The following is a 25,821-nucleotide window of genomic DNA, read 5'->3' as shown; positions in this document are numbered from 1 at the left end:
GGAGGGCATGGCTGTTTGAGTGATGATGCACTGCAGGGATGCACAGGGTGATATATGAGCAATGAACGGAGGAGAAAGGCCTTTCAGTTAAGATTTACATTTACTATGCATACATGACCTTCAGCCCAAACCACCCTGTCAAACAAGCCCAGTGTCACAGCATCCCTGACCTCATATGCACACTACTATGACCATTAAGTGGATAACCAAGACCAAGTACCTCAGCGGTCTTTCTACAAGCATCACTTTGTTGATGTTTATCTTCAACTGACAACTTACTCTAAATCAGCTCTTTGTTTTGCCAAAGAAGTTTCAACCATTATATATTATATATTGCTGTGACCGCTACTGTTTCAGAGAAGAGGAACCAGGTCACGTTGTTGGGCGTTATTGATTATGGGAGTGGATTAAGCATCAACTGGCTTACTCGCCAAAAACAGACACCTCATTTAGACCATCTTAGAGGCATTATGATACATGGTGGTACTAATCTGATATTTAAAAAACATACCGTAAATCTTCAAATAAAAGCCCATCCCAATTTTTAAGCCTGGTCCCGTTTACTGGCCTTGTGTTGCTGCACATTTTGACAACTAAAGGCAGCTCTCTATTAGAGGCCCCCATGAGTTTGGGGATCTAAAATCCCAGACAGAGCAGCAGGCTGGTAAGGATGGGCTGTCTTATAAAGCAAGCAAGATTAAATAAGTTATTTTAATTTATTTTTTTGAATGTGTTGAGATCCTAAATTTGTGCACATTTAAATATTCTTATCCGGTGTAAATTTAAAGTTTTAAAGTCTTTCCTATCTTTGCTGTGCACAAGCTCTTTTTGAAAGTTATTAAAGGCTCATATCGCTTTGACTGGCTTGATATTTGAAGTGTTACGGTTTGCAATTATACAAATCCAGATTGATATTTGCAAATATATGAAATGAGACAGAAAACACAGGTCAAAGTTTGACCTGACAAGAATGCACAACCCCGTAAATTAAAACAGTTTACAACACAAACCTCAGCAGTAGTATGAAATAAATCCATTTAATAACTGCACAGATTACGATACTGTGTTTTGTCCTTCATTGTGTTATTGACTAAGATAATCCTCAAGCCTTTTCCACAAATACCTCATATCTTCTCTAAATATAGCCAACACTTTTAATGTGCACAATAATGTTTCATTTCAGTTTAATGCTCTAACTGGAGTCACAACTTCATTTAATTCTCTGTTTCACTGCTCAAAATATGACTTCTCATCACATCCACAAAGAGGTTTTTAATATGCATCCCAATCTGTACGAGGCTTCTCATGCATCAGTCGCTCTCCCTGCTGCTTTCTAAAATTAGCATCACTAATGACGGTGCTTGATAACCATGAAATGTCTCTGCTGCATCTGATGAATCCAGTATCTCGATTTCACACATGCAGAACGCTCCAGGTCTTAATGAAAGCAGCTGAGTTTGTTTTCTGCCTACAGGGACGGGGTTTTTTAACACTGTGACACCGAAGACGGTTTCTGCCATCAAAGACTGTGGTTACATGTTTACAGGGTAACTGGGAAACTCTTGGACGAAATAGTGAAATGCAACCTAAAGGCATTTTTTCATTGATTAAAGTTGAACAGGAGGAAGCAGAGAGCAAAACCTTTGGGTCATTTAAAGGTTAGAATAATGAAATGTTTTCTTTTCTTTATTTTGCTAATTTTCACAATAATTAACTTCTATTTTCCACAAATGGAAGAAGAATCTTACATGACTAAGGCCCGTGTCCACTTTCTGAGCGTTTTGTTCAATGAGCAGAGAGCGTTTGCAGTAGTAGGCGGTCGCCCGGACAAAAAGACCAGCAGCCATCATAATTTTTCTGAGTGCTCTGCCTTTTTTGTGCAGTCGCTCTGAGCACTCAAGTTGAACATATTTCAACTTTTCAGAAAGGCGCTGTTGATGTCATCAGCGCTCTTTTCCAAATGTATGACATTCCCTGTAGTTTCTCCGCCTACATATCGTGTCTTGTACCCACATCCTCTTTGCTCCGTGTCTGATCGGGAAATAAAACATGCAGTAAAAAGTAACGGAGCAGTGTCAGCCATACAGCGGTCGATGTCAACAGACTGTTGTCATAGAGACAGGACAGACGTGCAGCGCTTGTCTTCTCAGCGCACAAACGCTTCATGCAAGAGCTCCCAAGTGCACAGCAAACTATTTTCTGCACAGAAACAAAATGCTAGGTGGACACGGGGCCATCAGGGGATTTTTAATGAAGAAAATCACCACTTATAAGATCGTTAATTAATTATTCTTGAACATATAATTTTGCAATCCATTTTCATTGAAATATAAAGTGCTTGATTTATGAGTCTTTTGGAGATTGAACCACTTTTATCCGTCCTATTTTTAAGCCTTTTCTCCTTTTCCCCATAAAAGACACAGCTGTGGGATTCTTCAGCACTTGATCTGGGTCAAGCTCCCTGTCAATCAAACTGCAAGGTGATGCCCCGTGAATCCCAGCGAATTGAAGACCGGAGTCATAACAGGACACTTTGAAATACCTCTCTGATGGGAGGTGATGACATCTGCCAAACTATGCAGACATGCCCTCCAGAGACGGAATCCAAGGTCAACTCATCTCGCTGCCAAGTCTTTTTAGCCCGTTGGAATTCAGATCGCCGTGAGACGAAAACAATGCCCACAGGACAACCAAGGTTTTTTTTAAAAAAAGCAGTGATATACTGGCAGAGTCTCAAACCCTCACAGCCTCAGGTCAAATCCAACTCTCTATCAATGGAAGCTTCTGTTTAAGAGGGAATCAGTTGTGTAACAAAGAATGATAATTATTCCTGCCAGCTTTTATAGCAGATCAAACAATCTTTCAGGGCTCGTCGTTTCTTTTTCATACCTTCAGTTTTTTTTTTTTTTTTAAACCACATAGTTGAGGGGATTAATTCAATGGCTTGCCTTGGCCTGCTTGGTTTAATGCAAGCGGCTCTTCCAAAACCCTGAATACAACAGGAAAGGCATGGAAGCATAGAGCTGCCAACCAGGGGGAATTCTTTCACCCAAGACCAGAAACACCAATCAGTAACTATTGACACGATCTTATTTACTGAGCCACTGCTCCACCGTCAAACACTGACATTTCTATAAAGACACTCTGGTCAATTATTGTGTTTCCACTGCGAGCTCCGGATTGTGCCACCAGCGCCACTTTGCTCTGCTTTGTGGCGCCAACAGAATAGAATAGAATATCATAGAATAGAGTTACTTTATTGATCCCAAACTGGGAAATTGTGGCGTTACAGCAGCAGGTTATACAAACACACAATATTAGCAAAAAACACAATATTAGCAAATTTAAACACAATATAATATTAAATACAAAGTAAATGAGCACTAAAAATATCAAAACTAAGAATGGGAATATATACAACCAGGATTTAACTAAGCATTACTAGTCTTTAAAGACCGCCTCGTGTACGGACTATGTGAGAACTGGGGGTTATTGTGAATGAGGTGTAAAAATATCGTTTGTTAAACTGTCAATTATGTGATACTAATAATTTTTTTACTGTTGTGACAGCAATCGGCTTCCGTAGAAATCTGACATCTGCTGAATTTGATCTTGAGGAGTGCGTTGGGTTCAATCCTGCATCGTGACTCAGATGAGGATAGCCTGCTGTGTTTTCTAAAGTCCTTCAGACCTGTTAAAATAGTGATCCCGCCTTCCTTTGTAGACGTGTTGTTGACCTGAAACAGCAATGTCAGAGCGAGCAGTAAAGCTGGAGGTCAGAGCGGTAAAAAAAGTAAAAGTAGAAAGGTAAAGTGAGCAGAGGAAACAATGCTAACTCACAGTGAAAGACAGGTATTTGCTCTGACAAGCAACCTTGACTTAAGGCAGACAGACTCCACCCTTCATGTTTAGACTGCAGCAGACAGACTTTTTCCTCCGCACGTCAGAATCAATGTCAGCGCGGGGACTATTTACAGTTCCTTGTTTAGAAGTCTAAATTTATATACAGTTCAGTTTTTCTGCTCTGGGAGTCTCAAAGGCATGCACTCGACTCTCAAAATCGCTCATTTTTCTTTCTGCCTCCTTTTTTATTCAGTCTGTTTTATGTGGAGCTGCTTTGCTCTGTGCCAGCTGGTCACACTGCAGCTACTCGAGTCATTGTGCAGAAACAGCTGATAACATTCACCAAGTCCTTCCGCTTAGGAAACCAAATCGTCTTTCAATTTGAGTAATTTCATCTCGACGATAAGAAAAAAAAAGAAGCATAATAGAGAAGAGCTATGTGTGTTTATTTTTTTCTTGTGAGAAAAAGGGATGATATAAAATCTTTACAGCTGCCAATGACATGGTGGCTTTCAGCACTTTGCGTTTCCAATGAAAAAGCGTCAGAACCCAAACACTTGAGATGATATTGCCACGCTGACTATCCTTATCTGCACACTGGGAATATTTCAGAAAGTGGGTTTCTTATTGGAGTGCAGCTGACGGAGGGCCGGACAAAGAAACCACTACAGGAGCCAAAACTGATAAGGAGGAGGAAGACCACATAAAAGATATTACTGAAGGGCTTTTATATATCCAGGCTATATTTGCTGAGCATGAGTGTGTTTTCCTCACCAACACCCTGCTTTCCATTCAGACACTTTCTGACACACCTCGGAGCTGCAGGTACACCCACTGACCTTCGGTTAGTTGCCGAGTAGTAGCTCTGGGTTAAGTGTCTGACTCCAGGGCACTCTGGCAGTCACTTCTACAATCAGGGTGTGCAAAGCAAAATTATTGACCAGCTGGAGGACAAAGCAGAGGAGTGAGCACCTACAGAGCTGGAAATGTACAAGAGTTTGTGGGACACAAAAAACACTGAATATTTTACTTGTACAAATATTAAGATAGCGACACAATAATCCTGTTTTTTGGGGGGACTTGGGTGTTACTTCATTAAGCCGTCACCGACCAAAGCATTGACTGCAAACAAAGAAAAGTTCACCATTCAGCCGACCCAGACAGACTCGGTGTCTGCTGGGAAACTTTTTCTCCTCCGGTAGAGCTTAAACCTGTGACCCAGATCCTTTCGGGAAACTCCCTCGGCTGATTGAGGAGGTGGGAGAGAGACGGTGGGTGCTCTCGCTGCCTGAAATGACAAACAGCAGGCAGGCGGTGGCATGCTTTGCTTGCCAAATACAGCACTCAAAGTTCAAATAGTGCTGACAGGGGAAACATAGACAGTGTTATCCCGGGTCCCCCCCCCCTCTCTGGAGTGAGATGTTGAAGGGGGAAAAACTCCAGAAGACATAGACCTTCCTGTATTCGGGGGTGGAGGGTTCTTATATCTTGGAAAAATCATAACTGTAGATTCAGTTTTTTTTTTTCTTACCTTTACTGAATGTTTACATGGGGACTGATGTGTAAAGTGACTTCTGAGGTAGACATGCAGCTGAAACCAGTTAGCTGATCCCATGAAATAGTAGCTTGACTTCCAGGAGAAAATGAGAAATAATGCTCCTCTTTTAAAATATGCGCCTTCCATCAGACTAAAGTGATATACTCGGTGTAATTGTTGCCCTCTTCGCTTCCTGCCGAGTTCAATCTGCATCCGAGCCGTCCATTTTCTTTGATGGTTTTAATTCAGCCAAGCATACCGGCTTCAATTGCACCGGCCACTACAATGATTAACTGCATAGTGCTGCATTCATTCATTCAGGCATATCCATCAAAGTGCGGCCTCTTCTCGCTGGAAACGAGCTTTCCCAGGGACGCAGGCTCAGGAAACATCTGACCTGTGTTAAAGAACGAATGGAGTGGCCAGTTGTGTTTCGCTGGTTTTAAAAGACGTATCGTACTTTTGAATTAAGACAGCGAGTTAAGCACGATGGAAACCACTTACAAAAACACAGTTGGAAACTTGAACGCCAGCTGGCCACACTTGTAGCCGCCAGTGATCGAGGCTTGAACATACAACGGATAAAGCTCTATAAATCTTTATGTTTGGTGTCGTCAGGAGGGATTTGAAAGAAAACCGGATGAGGAGTGAAACTTCAGATGCCGATGTGATGTGAAAGGTGCCAGACTTTGTATGAAAGAAAAACTTTGGATCTAAATATGTCAGACTAGCAGAGTGGACGAGAACGCTTTACTTTTACCACTGTAGTACATTCCTGTTTGACAATATTCCAGACACATTCAAGCCTCTGGACTAAATGTATGATGCAGTTTGTCCGTGCATGGCTGAGTATAAATGGGCTAGCAGGGCTTAGCTCTCCCTTTTTTATGGAATTAAGATGAGAAAATTATTCTTCAAATAACTTACAATTGAATGTTTTGAATTTTGGTGGAACTTAGAGCAGCAGCCAAACCGAATAGGCCGTACAAAAAATGAGTCGACGATGAGTGCTGTAGCATCGTCTTCCATTCACTCCCATGGTGTAAATGAGTGACAGGGGTCATTAGTGCTGAGGCATTCAACGCTCAGGCCAACAACGTTTGAGTGAGGACACAACTGTAGGGTTACAGACTGTAGGGATGCTGAGAAACCAACGTAGCACAGCTCAAGAAACTATTTTGCCTGGCTTCTTAAGTGAAAAGTACAGAGACTCTGCTGCAACGGCTCCTCCTTACCTAAACGCTCCCATCCAGGTCTACACTCCCTCCCGCCCACTACGCTCTGCCAATGACAGGCATCTTCACAACAGGGTCCTAAGACGTTAACTAGATTCCAACTAACTTCCAAACTCCATTCACTCTGCAGAGTCCCTTTGCACCTTTAAGAGAAAGCTAAAGACCCAGCTCTTTCATGAATACCTTCAACCTTAATGAGGATGATGTGTATAACTATCATCAAGGGGTGCTGGTAGCCTCGTGGTTAGTGCGCACGCCTCATGTACAGAGGCTAAAGTCCTCAAGGGCAGGCAGGCGGACCTGGTATGAATCCAACCTGTGGCTCCTTTCCCACCTGTCATTCCCCCTCTCCCTCTCTCTCCCTGAATTCTGACTCTATCCCCTGTCCTGTCTCTCCAATAAAGACACTAAAAGCCCAAAAATGAAGCTTTGAAAATAATAATAATAATAATCATAATTCTAATGTTTAGCTTTTATTTTTATTATCAGTAGTTGTAATTGTTATTAGTATTTCCCTCTTCCTCTTGATATTATTTATATAATGAACACTATTATTGCTGTAGTCTCACTGAGAGATCCATAAATCTTATCTAATGTTAGATTATCTTTCCTAACAGTTACTGTTGTTTACTCAGAGCCCCTGTGAGGAGCCTTTAGCTGGTTATGAAACAGACTGAAACTCAAAGTGCTGCCTCTGTTTGACATGACGTGATGAAAGCAAATGAGAGCGTCCGTGTCACGAATGACTGATTTTCTATATCGTAGTTTTCAGTGCCTGTTTCCACTGCCCTGGGGAAGCTGTCAGACGAGCACGCTAGAGAAACAACCTTATTTGTCACAGAGAGTAAACCATGATGAGTGATACTATAAAATGTTTAGAAAAAGCAGGACGACATTTTTTATTTTTTTCCCAGGGTTAGGGTTATTATTTTTATTATTTTGGATTCTAAAGGATTCTGGATTCATGATTCAAATTCTATTTTTGAATTAGTATACTTCAGGATCTACTCAAGTCATCTGTGAGGCTGACTGGATTTCTTGCTGATCCATTTGGCATTCTACTGAGTTAAATAGCTAGAATCGATTTTAAGAATCTCGATTTTAACATATCTGGAAGAAATACCATTTTGTCTACAGGGGTCACCAAAGTCAAGACAGACTTTAAGTTCCCCACAGGACCTTTAAAGACAGGGTTGGTAATTTTCAAAATCTAGCATGATTTTGAAAGTAACATTCCCTCAGTGCTCCGTCTGCACCCCCTCCCCTCTGTGCTCCCTCTAAAGCCACGCCCCCTCACTTACATGAACGAGCGCCGTCCCTCCAGAAGTGGACCTCAGCTCATCTCTGTGTAGAAACTACGTCGTCTCATGTCTCATTCAGCGGTCAGTAAACTCACAGTATAAACTCCTAAAGTCATCGGTGACGCGCTCTGAGTGTGGGCTAGAGCACGCAAGAGGTAGAGAGCGAGCAGGGAGACAGGGAGGCGTGTGATTGGTTCATCAGATTGGTACCTCATGGCAGACATTGGTTGAAGTTAACTGCTACAGATGACGGATTTTCCTCGTTCCCTTTTCAGAGAACATGAGTTATTAATTTCTGTCAGGACCTAAAGACAATTTCAACCACAATCTTAAAAAGTGGATCTGGAGGAAATTACCAACCCTGACTTTAACTAACTGAGGAACCCATTAATGACTAACAGGTCCACTTTGAGAGTGTGTGAGTAACAACAGTTCTCAGTGATCCCAGAATGAATGAACTACACCTGAAACAGTCATTACAAGGCCACCCACTCTCTTTCCTGCCTCAAAGTCCTAACTGCTTTCTTGTCTGCATCATATCCTAATGAATACACAATGCACCTCTATATCTTCAACCTTTCATGTATGTATGTAGACGAGGAAAACTACACATGGTCCGCACGGGCCTGTGACCCCTACGACCCCATTTTTCCTCCCATAATCTCGTAATCTTTAGCGGAACAGCCGCCTCTGTAATCATTGGCAGGTCTTGCACGTTGCATACCTTCCTTGAGCAGCACTCGGAGGGGGGGCTAGGGAGTGTATTTGTGAGAATATATGCAGGTAATCCGCATCCCCCTACTAATATCTGCAGCCGGATTCTTCTTATAAGACCTGAGCCTGTGTTTATGGGTGGGCTAGGTGAGCGATTAAGTACAGTCAGACCAACCCTGAGGTGATCTGTGTGATAGGGGAAGCTGAGATGAATCTTGATCTGGATGTGTAGTGTTTTATAAGGATGGTCACTGCTAGCAAATCACAGTCTAATGGAAACACCGGAGTATGAAGAAAGTCCATCTTAGTATAATGGAACACATTTATACCGCTGTTTATTTATAGGCTTGAAGACAGGGTGCAGCTATACTTTTATTATGATAAGTCTGTCTGAGTCTATTTGCTTAACAGGGAGGAAAACACTGACTGAACAGACTATAAAAAGAGGAGTACATCAGACAGGCACATTATAAGACCTGTATTTTCACAACAAATCACAGCTCTCTTACTAACCTATCAGGTACATGCACATTGTATTTATTTTCCAAAAGCTACCATGAAGAAACCTGGTGCTCTCTGTGGTTCAGGTCCTCGTTACTCGTGTTAGATTTAGGAAACAAGAACACTACCTTAAAAAAAAAAAATGTCCGCTTCCAAAAACTTTCATAAAGATGTTAAATATCACACTTGTTTGGTTTGAATCGTTTAATGAACTTAAGTCTTTTGCAAAAGATAGCAAAGGATTGTTGATCGTCTGATATTAGCGGGCTAATATCATCAAAGCGGTATTGTTATTGGCCTATTGCAGCATGTTTTTTTGTTGAATCTTTCATGGACGAAACGATGACTCGGATTATTTAGAAATGGTGCCATAAAATTTGTCCAACTGAGAGATCACTCTCAGCACTGTCTGCAGCTAAAGTAGCAGATGTTCAAACTAGAGATGGGACCGATCCGATCTAATATCGATATCGGGTCCAATCTTGATGTAATTTACGTATCGGATATCGGACTGGCGGTGTCGATCAACGTCACAGGTCAAGAAAGATGGTTGAGCGCTTTAAACACACTCAGCCTCGCACAGTCTCACTCTGAAGAGAAGAAGTGTACACAAATGGTCTGCATGACGACACACAGAGAAAACAGAACAGCTCCTTCTTCATGACCAAAATTACTTACTTACACTTCAGTTTAAAATATTTAATTTGAAAAACCTGACAGTTGTTTCTGCTTCCTGTTTGTATGTGAAGCCAGCACAATGCAATGCAATGCCGGGTTTACCTCACACATTACAACAACAACAACAACAACAATAGCATTATTAGTTTGGTATCAGTACATGTGAATTGGATCAGATCTCTAGTTCAAACCCATGCAGAGCTTAATCCACACTTAAACTGGTTGACGATAAATATTCTTAAGTAAAAGAAGAAGTTTAAGAAGACAGCCTTCGAGCTACGTTTGTACCACAGCTGCTAAATCAGTGCACTATCCACGTAGAACATTTCTCGGCCGCCCAAATGGAAATGAGTCAACTTTTCCCCTTTTAATATCAATATGTTGTACATGGTCATGAACATCATGAACACATGATCCCTGAGTCCTAAAATACAAAAACTTCCCTTGTACAGTAATTATGAGAAAGAGACATTTTCTCACAAGAAAATTGTAGACCTAGCTAAAGATTGCGGTTGTGGTCGGAGAAAAAATGGCGTCTGCTTTCAACCATATTTCATTAGTGCATATGCAGATGTCATTTGTAGCCAAAGTTTTTCCTTATTAACCATGAAATCTAATCGCCATGTGGTGAACACATGTAAAAATGTCGTGCCAGACATGTTATTGTAACGAAAGCCTCGGTGATGGAGGAAGGAAACGTTCACATTATTTATGACCACAAAACTTTACATTTACACTTTAGAGTTCAAACCCATTCGCTGAGCCTTTTTCAGCCTTTTGTCTAAATCATTTACGGTGACAGATGGTTTACCCCGCACATCGCCGGCCCCTCTATGGGAGAAAAGCCCCCTGTGATATCTTATGGAGTCATCAGCAGCCGCTTGCCAAGTTTAATACGACTGGGGACCGTAACTCTCCAGGCAACTGCTACTAAACATGCCAGACAGGTTCTGGCTCTCTCGCCCGCCTCAGATCGATATCAAATTGTCTCACAGAGCATCAGCAATCAAGCGTGCCAGAACAGTGAGCAGCCCAGTCAAAGGTTACAGACGGCCGAGCCGGCTTCACCCTCAGCCAATGTGTGACCGCTGTTTTAAAGAGTTCTTTGACAGTTTAACATCCCCCCCCCCCCTCCCTCTCCCTCTCCTTCACCCCTCTCCCTTCCTCCTCCTCCTCCCCGTTGTTTTCCTTTCTCAGCCGTCCTGATTAAACCTGGAGATCCCGGCGGGAGGCTCTGATTTCCCAGCCCTCACTGTTACTGTAGTGAAGTCAACGCTGCGTGTCCTCACACAAGGCCAGTCGAAGCCAGCGGCTGTAGAGGAACGGGGTAATGAATGAAGTTTTGAGCACTGCAACATCTGCAGGATACGGGCATGCTGTGACTTTGAACTGTACTCTGTGAGGTCCTGCTGACTCTTTATGTTGTCCTGTAAATCTGCCAATGTGTCCAATACTGTATTCTGTTTGCTTAATCAATGCTTCAGAGATCAGATAAGTCATTAACAACTTTTAAGAAATTGGAAATTAACTTTAAGCAATGTCTTTATGTTTTAAGCATTTTAATAAATCAAGAAGACACCTGATGCACTTTGCTTCTCAAAGGGGGTTAAAAGGACATCTGGACCATTTTAATAACACGGATTAAAAGGTGGGCTAGAGGTCATAGGATGGGTCTCTTTGATTAATAAAGGAGCTTAAAACACAAAGAAAGGGACATTGGAGGAGAACAGCCAAAAAATAGCAATAAAACCAGTATTATATCAACCAACAATAGAGCTATTGATTACAGATATGTTGTGTTTAAATCTTAATAAGTTCAGTTTTCATGCCTAGGCCCATTGACTAAAGCATTTGTTCCCAACCTGGGGACTGGGTCTCCCTAAACCGGGCACCAAAGACCCCAGTGGGGGCGTGAGGCTCTGCCTGTTCTGAGGTTGTCAGAAGTTGACTTCAACATATTGACAAAAAAAAAGGCAACACACTAAACGGTAGAGAGTCTATTCAACGGTCTGTGGATAAAACTGTGCAAAGAAAGAAACATGTTTCCTAACTCCAAAGTATCAGGGTAATATTCAGCCACATTTAGAATTACAGGTTACAATGACATCTGCTTTTTGTGTTTGACAGGGATCACTTTGTTCATGTGGGTCTTGCAGGGGTCTTCACCACTGGACTAAAGCATGCAGTGGATTTGTTACAAGTCACTCAAAGGTGCAAAGGTTGGCAACTTTATTGTCATTCAATTATTGGAAGTGAATGAATGAATCTTTGTTTTTGTGTCTGGTCTTTCAACACGGCCCATCCCTTCCAGGATTATTCAGACACATTTAAAGAAAACTTTCCCTAGTGCCATGGCAGTGACATAAAAACGAAACAAATACCAATATTTTTTTTGGGGGGGGTGGGGGGGGGTTGGGGGGGGGGGGGGTGGGGGGGAGCAGAGAGAGAGAGAGAGAATGTGAGTAAAAATATGAAAATCTGTGGATTGCAAAGTGTTGAGAAATCCAACAGTTGCAGTGAATGTATGAAGTGCATGACTGGAAATCAAAAATCGTGTTTTAGCTTCAAAGAGATGTCATATGTCTCACACACACAGACACACACCACAACAACAACTTGAGTGCACAACTGCTTTTGCAGGAAAGCATGGGAGGATGATTGTTTAACTCAGGGGAGATGAACCATCAAGTGACACTAACATGAATGTTACATTAAACATCGACAACTCTTAATTTCTGAGTCTGAGAGTATAGCTCAGCTCAGCTCAGCTCAGCTCAGCTCGGCTCAGTTCAGTTCAGTTGAGAGGGAAAGCAAATTACATCGCCCGGAGCCACTGCTGCTGCTGCATGAATGGAGCCCTTTTTTATGATCAGAGGGAAAAGTTCTCCCGGGGGACCTGGAATTTCAGAGGGTTTTCCCCCCTTAAACATACACGGGTGTACACTTTAAAGGTAAAAGGTAATTTTGCACTTCCTACCCTGGATAATGTAGTTTCAACTGCAATGAAACGCTCTCATTCATCGCACTTTAAACTCAAGCAAGATGTGAACTCAAACGAAATGCAGGAATAAGCATTTTTTTTTTATGTTGCACCCCAAGTTTATGCTTAATGTAAATGTTACACACTCACCGTTCTGCTCCTTTACACTTGGAAGGTGAAACTTGCTGACATGACTTGATTCAGCTTCCGAGCCATACTGTTGGAGAAGCGATGCAAGCAGGAGTAGTAATGAAAGGATCATTTGGATGGAGTGGTGGTTGGCGATCACAAAGCGCTGTAGACAGGACGGTCCTGTATCACCACACATGTGCGTCGTTTACGGGACAGCGGTGCTGTTTGGGGCACATTTGGAGAGGATACACGCAGAGTAGAATCCACATAATCATAACCACCAGTCCATGGGGGAGGAAAAAGTATAATTTATTGCACCCTCAATCCACTTCCAAGGCTTCCAGACCTGCCGCTTCTGCGCAAAGGAGGAGCGCACCTGTTGGTTCTCAGAAAGTTGGAGACTTAGTGGAACAAAGTTTTCCTTGAAGTGATTTTAATCCTGGTGTTAGTTGGAAAAGCGTCCTTATGTGAGCATATCATCTGTGGTGGTAAGAAAAGCACATGTGCATGTTGACTAAAGCGCGCGTAGACTCCGTCTGCATAAATCCCCGCTGATCTTTACGCATTACAGCGAAAAGCTCTAACATTCACACACACACACACACAGACAGTGGAGGGAGTCCGGCAACATGATACAGTCTGTACCCACAAACCATTCGCAACACCGACACCAAGTTCTGTTGTCTGGCGAGCTCTCGAGTCATAACTTGGTGGAGTCTGAGATGAAATATCGCTGCGCGCAGAGGGGTTGGGTTTTTGGAGACTGCCAACTGACGGCACAACAGGTGCTGTACATAAAGAAGAACTTCCCCAGCGTGGAAGGAAACTCCCCGGCATGTTAACTGTTACGTTGCTGCTCCGTCCAATGAGGTGTTTCACTCACTTTTAGGCACAAATACAGCCAAAGTTGATGTAAACAGTTTCACATGTTTCCAGTAGTTTCCCCCAAAGTGTCTCCAAACTGGGTAAAAGTTAAGCAGCTCGGCACAATGCATGATGAAGACAAACTTGAAACACATCATATGAAGCTCTAAGATCAACTGCTTATTCCACAATAGAAGAATAGCCTTGAACAAGCAAGAGATGAAATAATAGGACAAGACAAATATGACATGGCTGAATGTGTCTCATGTTCAAGGTAAAAGCTGAGTTTTAACACATAAGATGATGAGATGTGTCGGCAGACACATCCAAGAGAAGAAGACAAGGATAACCTTTGACTCTCAAATACAAGATAAGAAGACTTCTAATGAGCATGTTCAGGTCAATATGAAAAAGTGGATTTTTTTTCTATCTTGTCAGAATAAGAAAGCTCTCTAATAATAAACGACACAAGAGAAAAACTGAAAAGGGAGTATAATGTGATCACACTCCAGGTGATGGGATTGTCACGTTTGAAGAAAAGCAGATTCTTTTTCAGACTAAAGGTGCTTTTTTTTGTCTGTGTAGAACAAATACCTCCTCAAATACCGGCACTTCAGACTTGTATATTGCAGCCATAGTAAATGAAAAGTAAGGACATAAATGTTATAGCTGGTGTGGAAAAAGAAGCTCTGTTGTGACTAATTGGCTTAATAGAGGAGAGAAATTGACAAAATCCACTGCTGTGCTTTATGTGAATCAAAGTGCTCCCACTGTGTAAGTGCTTTTAAAAATTCCTCTATTCCTACTTTCGACAGAGCTACATCACTGTAGCGTTTGCAGACAGCACATCTTTTTTGCAGAGTGCATCACGGTCCTTCAAATCAATAACATACACATGCAAAAATGAAATCCACAGTGCATATTCATCATTCCAAACGGAAACTTTCCATAAGAAAATAAGTTTTCTTGTTCTAACTAAGGGGGGATTGTTTAAAGATTTGATTCATTTTCCCCACAGAGAGATGAAAGATAAATGCGTCCCCACAGCAGACTTTTTCACCGTGCTGTTGTGCATTCTGCCCTGAGTGTTTCTGTGGAAAAAAGGAAATGTTTAAGAGCTTCTCAATTTGTCATATCAAAGCAGAGACACGGCTTGGAACAATACTCCCCTCCTGTTCCTAATTTCCTTTCTCTCCGCGGCAACACTGTTGTACCTCATCAAGTGCGTTTCATGTGGTTCCTCCCTTTCTATTGTTGGCCAAATCCAGCTCTCACTGTATGGTGAGTCTGCTGCAGCACAGACAGACAGACAGACACAACAATCAAAGGAGAGCCGGAGACATATTGAACCCATTGAGGCAGACACATGATGCAATGCTGCAGCAATTTTACCCCTCGGTCTCACATCGCTCAGAAACCACCACCTCAAAGAGAGCATGATATCTCCCCCCAGAATCAAGGTATGAAGGGAGGGTTTTTGTGGTTTTAATCAGAGTTAATGGCTGGGGGGAAAGCATGCATGGGGCATCAGTACAGTCGTTTCAGACTTGTGTTGCCCCCGTGGAGAGGGGCATTTGGAGGTCTTCCCGTGCCTGCTGCATGGGCCCAGGCCCTTTGTGTAAAGCAGAGTATCACATTCCAGCTCTGCAAGGGCCTGCAGCAGATGTCAGCACTTCACATTGTGGAATCCCTTTCTCTCTTTCACACACACACACACTTACTCACACACACTCATTCGCCCCTAGAGGTTTTGTCTGTTAAAGCTGGCTATTTTGTCTCGTTGTCCACGTTTGATTGCCGCTTCCACGGTGGTCTTGTGAAGCGCGGCAGCTTTGATAAAAAAAAAAAAAAAAAGAAATATAATAAACAGAGGAAATTAGAAACAAGACAGACCTTTTGGGTCACGGCGAGACTTGCCAGTCTGCAGGGCCGAGTGCAGAGGAGATGGAAATGTATACAATAGAGGACTCACAGGCTCCCAGCTAAAATCCCATTAGACTTGCGTTGCCTTTTCAGGACACGTACACTGTCAAACAAACAAACCCCCCCCCCTCACAGTCATCGCATCTGTCACACTGTCTGTGAGAAACACAAGTTTTGTTCCAGGTGAAATGAAGTGAAACACAAGGGAGCGGACATGTTTTCTACATCCAGACCGCACCTCGTTATCGCACCTTGAAGAAAAAAAGCTTTAAGATGACTTCATTTAAATGGTAAAAACCTCCAGCAGCAGCAGCAGCAGCAGCAGCAGGAGGAGGCATTTTTTTCTGTGTGGCCCTGTGAGGATTCATCTGTGGTTTTCAGTACAGGTGGGGAGTGAGCAGGCAGAGTTATTTTGAACGGAAATGACTCACATTTTCTCAGAGTTTAAAACAAATTGGGAGTCTTAAGCCTCCATTGTTAGGCCTGAAAACACAGCCATGAAGTATGAACACTGTTTGCTCCTTTGAATGTGAGGAAACACTTTCATATGTCAGTGAGACACTTGTGATGAAGCTGTATCGGTATTAAAGTCTTGTGTTTTATATGAAAAGTGGAGTGATGATGATTAATTGCCCCTGGCTGCATTTGGCTTGGAAACCAGAGCCCCCTGGTGGTGCCCCTCAGAACTGCATGGAGGCTTCATTCTGCCCCTTGAGCACCTGTTGATCTTTTTTGAATTACTGGAAAGTATCTCAGTTTAGGATGAAGAGGACTTTTTTCTATTTAACACTTTAATTCCACTTTTAACACTTTAATTACAGATCAAACGTTTTCATCCTGAGATAAGGAGAGCAATAAGTCGAGATCTCGAAAAAACATCAGAAATAAAGGAAGTAAGACTGAGTAAATGAAATGTGTGGCTGCATGTCGGCTTTGGACTTCTGTTGTATAAAAACTTAAACTGATGAGGATTCATAATCAGCAACATAAACTTCTTTAACATTAGAATCAATACATTAATATAATCACATTTATTATACCTAAAAACAAGTTACCATCGACTATTTGGGTTTTTAACGATTAGATATGATGCACAAAGACTCGTAACACCATGGCTCCCAAATATATACTTATTTATTTGCTATATGCATTAAAGAACACAATGTTTCGAACCGGACCGGGCTCTTCATCAGGTGCCGTACAAACAAAGAGGTTCAGGTGTAATTCATCAATGGATGAATCAACGGTGAGCATGGTGAGCGCGCACCAACCACTGCGCCCCAGATTATGCAGATTTACAGTCTGCAAAGCTCTTCACTGAAACCAACATGAACTCAAAGCAAGGTCATATATTTAAAATGTAGCAGAGGAGAAGTCTAACGTGTCATTAAACACAAATATTCAATACAATAAAGTTTTATGTGAACACAATAGCAGCAGAATAGCTTTTGTTTTCTTCTAGACGTTAAAGGAAAGTTATTCTCACAGGTGAAATCATACAGAGAAGATGTAACACATTTAATCTGATGGCCTGTTTTACCCAAATGTCTGCAGCACTAATAGTTATTGCACCCAGCGGGCCGCTCCAGCCTCAGCTCAGCATGCTGGGTCCGTGCTCCGTCCAATAATTACACCAAAACACTGATCCTCTTGTCTGATGCGTTTATCTGTTACATTTGTCTGCAGACAGTGTTTCAGGGACGAACCTGAACTGAATTCAATTTAAATGCACTTGTTACTCTTGTGATTCTGTCTGGCTCTATTTGTTTTGGCTCCTGCGTGCTGCTGTTAGAAAGAGGAGGCAGGAGGGAGTCTCAAGCTGGGATGAAAAACAATAAAACCTCATTTGAACTTCTGACTTTCATTGTGCTGTTGGAAAGACAGAACATGTTGAACAAAGACTATTAAGTGGAGATAATTTCCTCAGCAATTCATCCAAAACACTGAAAACAGAGGAGCTCACTGAACGTCTACAATAAATCTCACAAAGAAAAATATTTTCATTTAACATGTTGGACATCTCACTTTGGAAAGAACCTCTTGTTCCTTGAGGATTTTCCTCCTCTGTCTGAGCAGGGAATCATTTCCAGAAGATGCTGGGAGTGAGCGTTCCTGCTGAACATCGTCCTGGCTCGATGCCTCCCTCGTAATCTTGGCTAGTTTTGCACTAATTAAACATCTGCTGACAGGGAATATGACTAAGTTTCCAATACGGCAATCTGCTTATTTAACGACCCAGGAGTCAGATCTTCAACACTGACAAACTTCATCCCAGCCCTGTTTGGGTGATGAGTAGCATGGGGTCGAACATCTGGAAACCTGCAACCCTATGTGCACATGTCTTATTGGATTTACAAAGTATGCATGCCAGCATGCTTGGGTATATGTACAGGTTGGTATTGTGACGAAAGGTGTTGCCTATACAGCCAAACTTAACATGCTGTTCTGAGTAATATCAGCAGGAATGTACACTCTGCTTCTTGCTCGGTCACTCTCTCTTTTCCTCTTCTTAGCTTCATCCATCACCGTCCTCTTCCTCTTAGCCTCAACTGTGGTATCATCCAGAACAGAGTCGGGCTTCTTTTTTATAACTGAAGGCTGCTGTGTGAACTAGTGCCGTAAAGCTGTACGCACACACACAAGATGACCTCTGTCCGCTGCCAAAGTTACATTAAACAGGTGATCAGGCCAAGCTGTGGACATGAAAGAGACGCCATCCTCCATGTTCGAAAGTTATTCTACTATTAAATCAAACTTTAAAACGACTATTTAAAGTTGGAAAAGTTACACATTGTTGTTCCCCAAAATTGATTGTCATTGACATACATAACTAGCAAAGGTGGTGCGGCAATTTGGGAAGTTTTGACATAATTAAAGGGTCCGAACCATCATAACGTTGTGATTTTGAACTTGTGAAATTCTTATGTCGGACAGTTTTTTTTTAACAGCCAAATTCGTACTCCTATGATAAGATCAGATATTTGTCTTCAATGCAGTCAGGGAACATGCTTCTGTAATAACTAATGTCCTAAATGTCACCCCAAAGTTACATGAGATAAGATTTCAGACTCGGGACGTCTCTGTAATGAGGCCCCAGAGCGAAATAGAAATAAAAAAGTGAAAATCTAAATACAGATAACTCTAACTAACTAAGACCCCGGTTACACTGCGATAAGAACTGCAAATGCTTTAACAGAACTGTGAACAAAGCAGATCAGAAAATAACTCTGTGTATTTTTAAAACATGGAAAATATGGGTCTTTAAATTTAATTTCAACACTTCTTGTTTCCCTTTCAGAAGACACCACATTAGACCACATTCCCATGGCAACCATGTTGCTCAGTGTTGTTATCATGTCTTACTCTTATGTTCCTGGCTAAAGTCTTGTAAACGTCTACACAGACAAGGGATACCAAGAATCCTGAGAGATATCGGGCGGTGTTGAGTTACAAAAACATATTTAGCTACCATGACAACACAGCTAACATTAGCATTTAGCCACTTTGTTATTTACTTTGAGAAGCACAGATTAGATATGAAAGATGTTTAATAACTCTTGATATAAAGAGTTCATAGTGATTACCATTAAGTGTGTGGTTTTATTTCTCCACCCACAACAATATTTCAAGTAACAGTCCATCCAAATGACTTTAAATCCACCATCAACCCGCTCTGTGCACAAACAGTAAATACCATTCAAATCACATCAGTCCCGCCTTTTCGGTTTCTGTTCTTCATCCTTCATGATTCTCATTCACTCTGACAGCTCATTCAACATGTGTATTTCTGCTTCTTCAAGGCAATCTATCTCATCACTGTTCAAAAAGTTAAGTCTCTGCAGCATCTCTGGGTTCAGTTAAGAATCACCAATCACAGCGAAAATGAAAACAATCTTGTTACTGAGCAGCACAAAGAGAAAAAAAAACATGAATAGCAGCAACATGAGTGCAGGCGTCTCTCTGTCAAAAGCCTCACTTTGAGCTGCAGTGGTATAGAAACGTGACGAGGTAGATTGGTTCAATCCAGCTTGACGTTTTTCTGGAAGTCACACGGTTGTCCATCACAAAGTTGGCTTGTGTTCAACTCGTGGACATTTTTGTGGACAACACAAAGGAGCTTTGTGCTGGTTTGTAAGCGTCCTGATTATAACAGCAGAACCATGCCCAGTGACATAAATCATTAATCTCTATACTGTACATATGGTGCTGATTAATTTGTATATGCAAATGGAATGCCCTGTCAGTCAAAATTAGACTTCGGGGATCGATGTGGAAAAGGCCGCCCAAGTTGTTTGACATAAAGTGATGAATGAGATATGGATCGAGAAAGTGTGGGAAAATGAGTGCGGTTGCATTCTGTGATGGATTTTATTTTCACTGTACAAATAAAGGAACTAGCTTCCTGTTGAGACGCTTCAAATGTGTTTCGCTAAACCTTCCAAATGAGTGCTGGTGCTTGTAAAAAAAAAAAAGTCCTTTATGTCGAAAAGTTCTGACTGAATTCTTTCACCTTATGTTGTTGGGTGAAATAAAAACCAGAAGCTGTTCAGAGAGTTCTGTTGGTTAAAGATAAAAAACATGAAAAAGAAGCGTCATCTTCTCCAAGCTAATCATTTTTGAAGGTCACATATTCTCCTCCTTTTCAACCAGTTTAAAGTCTCCAGTTTTTAACAGACTATAAACCCCTCTATTTCAGCCCTGCTCAGAACAGGCTGTTTCTGTGTCTGTACCTTTAAATATGTAAATGAGCTGTGTCTGACCACACCCCTTCTCTGGAAGGGCTTGGGTGTACTCGTTCTTTCTCGCTCCATGTCCTATTGTTTACGGTGAGAAGGCAGACTCAGAGGGCAGAACAAACACCTAGCTGTGGGAGTGTCACCCACCTGGGGGAGGGGCTACTGCCCTTTGTGATGTCATGAAAGGAAAATCTCCAAACACCCTGTTTGAGCACTATGCCGTAGTTCGCTGCCACTAGTCAATAATTGTGTTTCCACAGCGAGAACTGATGCACATCCCCTCCACCTTACAGGACTTCATCAATCACAGCCCAAGCTACGTTAAATAAGCTAGCACCAGGCTAGCACGCCCAACAGGCCATCTATAAAGTTTAACAACAAAATACACATTATGTTTATTACTTACACAGCTAGGTAGTTTAATATTATTTAACGTCCCACTGCTACTTTTATTTTTGAGACACCTGTAGTATGGCTGGCAGACTCCGCCATATGATCTGAAGAGCCACAATGCATTGTGGGTCAATCTAGTTTCACATACACAAAATAGCATATGATGAAGTTGGAGTGCTCTACATATTCAAAGTGACGGCAGGTTTTTAGGCTCTTCTGCATTGGCTTCATTGTCAGACCCAGAGGCGACGTCCACTTTCTGACACTCAGTCGACATTCCTCTCCAGCCGACAGCAGCAGCGCTCCACACAGGCTGCTTTGTATTCAAGAGGAGCATCAATAATGTGCGGCATAAAAGTCAAACACCTGCTGCATAAAATTCCTTTAACTCAGAGACTAAATATAAAATCGATGGCGCGGCCGTACCAAGTGATAACATTTGATGAGCCCGTAACTCTCTGGCCCTCTGCCAAACATTTTCAGTAATCTGTTTTTCAGTTCGCCCGGCCGTCCACGAGCACGAGGTGGATGTAAACAAACGAGTCTGACAGCACCTTCAAAATGACAAACTGCTATCCCTCCCACTGTACACAGAGTAACAGCTAAATCTAAAGACATTATTTAAAAACCCAGGGTCCATTAAGCTGCTCTGTAGTCTTTACTCACAGGTCATTGTCTTCATCATGGAGGGGCTTGTAGTTTTCTGACTATGTTTTTTTTTTTTCCGAGCATTCAAGGGACCTTAATCTCCTCATGATGAAGAGGATTAAGTGATACGACTGATATGGGCCATTGGGGAGATTATTTTTCTGATGTTATTATTTTAATGCTCTTAAGGGTTATTGAGATCAGTGTACCCAAAACATGTTTTAATTAAGTTCTGAACAGACACATATTAGTCCACTGACCCCTATTTGAGATAAAATTGTCCCAAAGTCTCCATTTGAAAAGATTTTAGTCTATAGATTTTGATAATAACGTGAAATAATGATCAAAACAGAGGCTGTAGTCCTCCAAAGTGGTGGCCCAGTTCTGAATTGTGGTTCTGTGGCTCCTTTCCTGCGTATCATTCCCCACTCTCTCTCTCCATGATTTCTGACTCTATCCATTGTCCTACCTCTAAATAAAGGCACAAAAAAGCCCTAAAATAAAGCTTTAAAAATATATATTTCTCACCTGGTCTAGCCTCAGGACCCAGCACTAATTTAAAGTACCACCCAGACTTCTAATATTTTTCAACCAATCAGATTTATTTATTGTGAAATCGTGCAGTTTGGATCTCAGGTAGCACAAAAAATTTGACATCACAAAAAAAAAAAAACATGGTCAAAAGCCTTTCTTTGACTCAATTTCTTGTCCCAGGCACACATTTACAACCAACAGAGAACAACTCTGCAACTCCCTTTGGGTCCAAACCCACCCCTACTTTGATAAGACAAATATTTAGCCTACATCTGTCCAGGCAAAAAATGTTGATTTGTCATTTTTATATAATCCTTTATTAATGTGTTTCTTCATAATGTGTGTGCATGTGTACTATATGGTAGCCTACTTCTTCCATGCCATTTCAGGTCATCCAAATCAATGCAATTTTATGTGTGGATGAATTTATAGAGGAAATTGATCTCTTGAGACTCCACTTTGAGAACCATTGCTTTAAATGAGTAGATATTGTAAACACACGTACATTAGATCCAGACTATCAAGTGAGATTGCTATGCATTCACATCCGGTTAAAAATAGCTACGGGTTGGGTCTCATTTTTCTTAATAATTTAGGCTACTCATTGCTCATGGCGTTGATAAAGAACGAGGTTCAATTAGATGTAATAGTCTTTGAATCACACACAATAGTAAATACCTATGGAAGCAATCATCCTGAACTGTATTGCATCCATCGCTCTGTGATTCATGGAGCTATGGAGCCCTCACTGCACGTCCATCTGCCTCTAAATACCACACAGACACTGCCATAAATAACACGTTTGCGCCCATCACGTGAATGAGAGCATTTATTCTTCCCCTGCCGTGACGTTTCAGCGTTTAGCAGCCGCTCTTCTGTGGCTCACAGTGGCTGTGTCTTAGTCAGTGGAGGCGGGGAGCGGCTGTCCACGGTGCTGATGGGAGGACTGATGATGCTCTCCGGCTCTGTGCAGCCGCTACTGCGCATGTTGCATGACAGGTACACGCAAGCCTCCATCTTGGGCTTCCCGAGCTGAGGCGAAAGGGCAGCAGCCATATACACAGTAATTCCAAAAATAACAACAAAACAGGGCGCGGCAATAAAAAAAAAAAAAGGAAAGAAAGAAAGAAAATTGGCAAATTGCCGAGATGTAACTTTTGTATTTTCTTCAACAAATAGCTTTAGAGGCGAACAGAGCGCGCAAGCAGAATGGAAGAGAAAGACAGCGACTGGTCTGGAAGCCTCTTTTAACGACACTTGCACAGTCAGCTTTTACTCGGTCTACTTTCCTGAGGATTTGACAGGTGACAAAGCCGAAAGGTAAGTGGGACTTGGTGAGGGAGGGGCGGGGGGGTCTTTTTGATTAACGACTTCCGCGTTTTTTTTATGTTCGTAATGTGAGCGCTTGTGAGGCGCGCTCTTATGTTCTGGCATCTTCTTCCTGCATCCCCCTCCCCGCGTCATGGTGGTCGCTCGCTTGCTTCACTGTGTTTTTCTATCTTCAGACCCTCTGCTTCTGCTCTCCTCGGGTCGGGATGAAGCTGTGGTTCGAGTGTCACTTACTTTTCTCTTGTTCCAAACAGACCTGGAGCAGCCACAGGTTGTGAGAGCCTCCGTAGTCCGCTTGTTTGGCTGTGTTTTCTAATGGATACGCTGATAGGTGAAGCGCAGAGGAGGCCTATCTTTGTGGTTTAAAGCATCTGATAAGATCTAGGACGGTCCACAATAATCAGGTTATAAAGAGAAAATAACGGGAAATCCACATTATTTACTCCATGCTTTTTCCACTTTCAATTCCATTTGAAGGAAAAACAGTCGTTTACCTCCATCTGATAGCATTGCTTTTCATGGAGCTGCATGTTTATGGTGCATAATTTATCAGAGGAAGCTGTGTGTGCACAGCAGAATTGCCTATTGACCTCGCACCCTAGGCTGCTTGAGTCACAGTCATCCAGCACCCCACAAAGGCTCTGCACAGCTTTAACATCCCCGGGAGTAAAACATGAGCAAGGGGCAATGTTCTCCAGTGGTGGCAAAGAGTTGAGTCAGGAAGTGTCATGGTCAATTGAGATTCTTGTGCAGAGAAATACAGTTTTTTTTTTTTTCAGTCTCTGCTGAACCCACATTTCTCTGCACAGAGATCGGGTTTAAAAAGTTCGATGTTCCTCTTAAAGTTTTCAGAGGAAGTGAATTCAGTGATGTGCCCTGACATTAAACTTAAATCATCCCATATATGTTAGGACCTACATATTAGGGGTCGACCGATAGTTCTTCAGGGCCGATACAGATAACGGTTATTAGTGGTTCATGAGACTGATACCTGGTCTTTGGGACGAAAATGTAGAATTTGGAATATTACAAACTCAAACACAAGACTAGTGGCACCCAGGTTTCAGTGTTGATTGGCTATTACTTGCGGGAATTCAAGCCAATCAGATAGTGTTGTGGGCGGGACAATAGTGAGACAGAGTGGTGAGTGTAAACAGACCAAGAGGTAAAGACACACCTGCAGTGAAGCCAAAGTTATGCACTTTTTAATTCATTGTTTTGATGTGCAATCAGTAAAATAAAATGCCGATACATGAGCGGCCAAAAGCTGAATATCGGCAAGGCCAATAATCGGTCCAACCCCGACTACATACCACACAGCACAAACACAGACTATGATGACCTAACTTAAAATAAGCCAGAGTTAAGAGTGCTACAACGTGTGTTATTTTAATGAACCTATTTATTGATGTTTTTATATAAACACAATATAAGTATTAATGATTTGATTCTACATCATCAAAAAATGCACAAGACCCATAATGAACCCTTTCGACCCTGAAAGCTGTAGCACAATTAATCCAACAGTTTCTCACATGATAGTCAAGAAGAAGAAGAAGAAAAAATTTGTTTTCTTCAGCACTTTTTCATGTTCATGCAAAGTCATGAGATTTATACCTCGTTAGTCTCTAAAAAAGAATACAAATTTAAAAATCTAATAATGCAGCCATAATGTCAGCCTTTAAGGCGACCCATTACAAAACAAATCTTAAATAGTGAGACCTCAAGATGTGAACTAATTCACACAGTGGGAAAGCAGAAGATAAACTGTTGGTGCCAAAACCAGCGGGGTTTTTTCTTGTGAAATGCTTAAGATGTTTAGGTCTTTAAAGCCATGAAAACTATGAAAAACTTTTCAAACATTGCAGATTATGTGTGTTGGAATGGGACATTGTTTGCTTTTAAGGGAGCACAAATCCCAAAAGTTTGGGAAACAGTGCCATGATGAGCTGGATGTCTATACCATCTGGCAGATTATAAACAGTAGGATCAATACTTTAAAATTATGTTGTAATACAATTCATTGAATCTCTTCATTTACATGCTTTTCATGAACACAGCCTGAGTCTTTATCCTCCCCCATCCTCCTCGTCAGGAACACTGGAGATGGGAGATGTCATGTAGAGAAATGCTGGAGGAAAGATGAGAATCGCAGGTCAGATAAGACATGAATTGGTCAGCTGCCAAGTTAAACATCCCCCTTGACTCCAGTTGCTGCCACACAATACGTCTTGGTCAGCGCTGATGATGCATGTTGGCCGCTTTTGTCCTGCATGATGGAAACACTGACCGACCTCCCGTTAAAAAAAAACAAAAATTGATTATACTATGTTGACTTAGGTGTTTGCATGCAGACAAGAGGAGCTGAGCGGAGCTATGGAAATGATTTCCAGCAGAGAAAATGATGATCAATGTGCAGGCGAGGAGCAGTCAGGGCGTTACTGGGCCAAGGCGAAGAGACAGAGAGACAGAG

The 25,821-nt window shown here is 41.9% G+C and overlaps 2 protein-coding genes across 4 annotated transcripts in view; one reads left to right on the top strand and one right to left on the bottom strand.

Annotated features, from left to right (window-relative positions):
- pdgfc (platelet derived growth factor c) overlaps nucleotides 1–13,708 on the bottom strand; it is a 55,447-nt gene extending 41,739 nt beyond the window's left edge. For both annotated transcript variants that reach the window (XM_020645090.3, XM_020645091.3), the window contains exon 1: nucleotides 12,940–13,708. In XM_020645090.3, coding sequence (XP_020500746.1) covers nucleotides 12,940–13,117 — 178 coding nt within the window. In that variant the 5' untranslated portion in view covers nucleotides 13,118–13,708. The remainder of the gene's footprint in view (nucleotides 1–12,939) is intronic.
- Nucleotides 13,709–22,884: 9,176 nt separating this feature from the next.
- The window catches only part of glrbb (glycine receptor, beta b), a 33,274-nt gene continuing 30,337 nt past the window's right edge, over nucleotides 22,885–25,821 (top strand). The window contains exons 1-2 of one of the 2 annotated variants that reach the window (XM_020645093.3): nucleotides 22,885–23,018; nucleotides 23,199–23,339. The gene's annotated coding sequence lies outside the window, so the exon portion shown is untranslated. The other variant, XM_020645092.2, reaches the window with a different exon arrangement.

This window comes from Labrus bergylta, chromosome 9 (genome assembly GCF_963930695.1).
Source record: "Labrus bergylta chromosome 9, fLabBer1.1, whole genome shotgun sequence".
NCBI classification, from domain to species: domain Eukaryota; kingdom Metazoa; phylum Chordata; class Actinopteri; order Labriformes; family Labridae; genus Labrus; species Labrus bergylta.
Note: the sequence above shows the minus strand (reverse complement) of the source record. Positions and strands in the feature narration are given on the sequence as shown.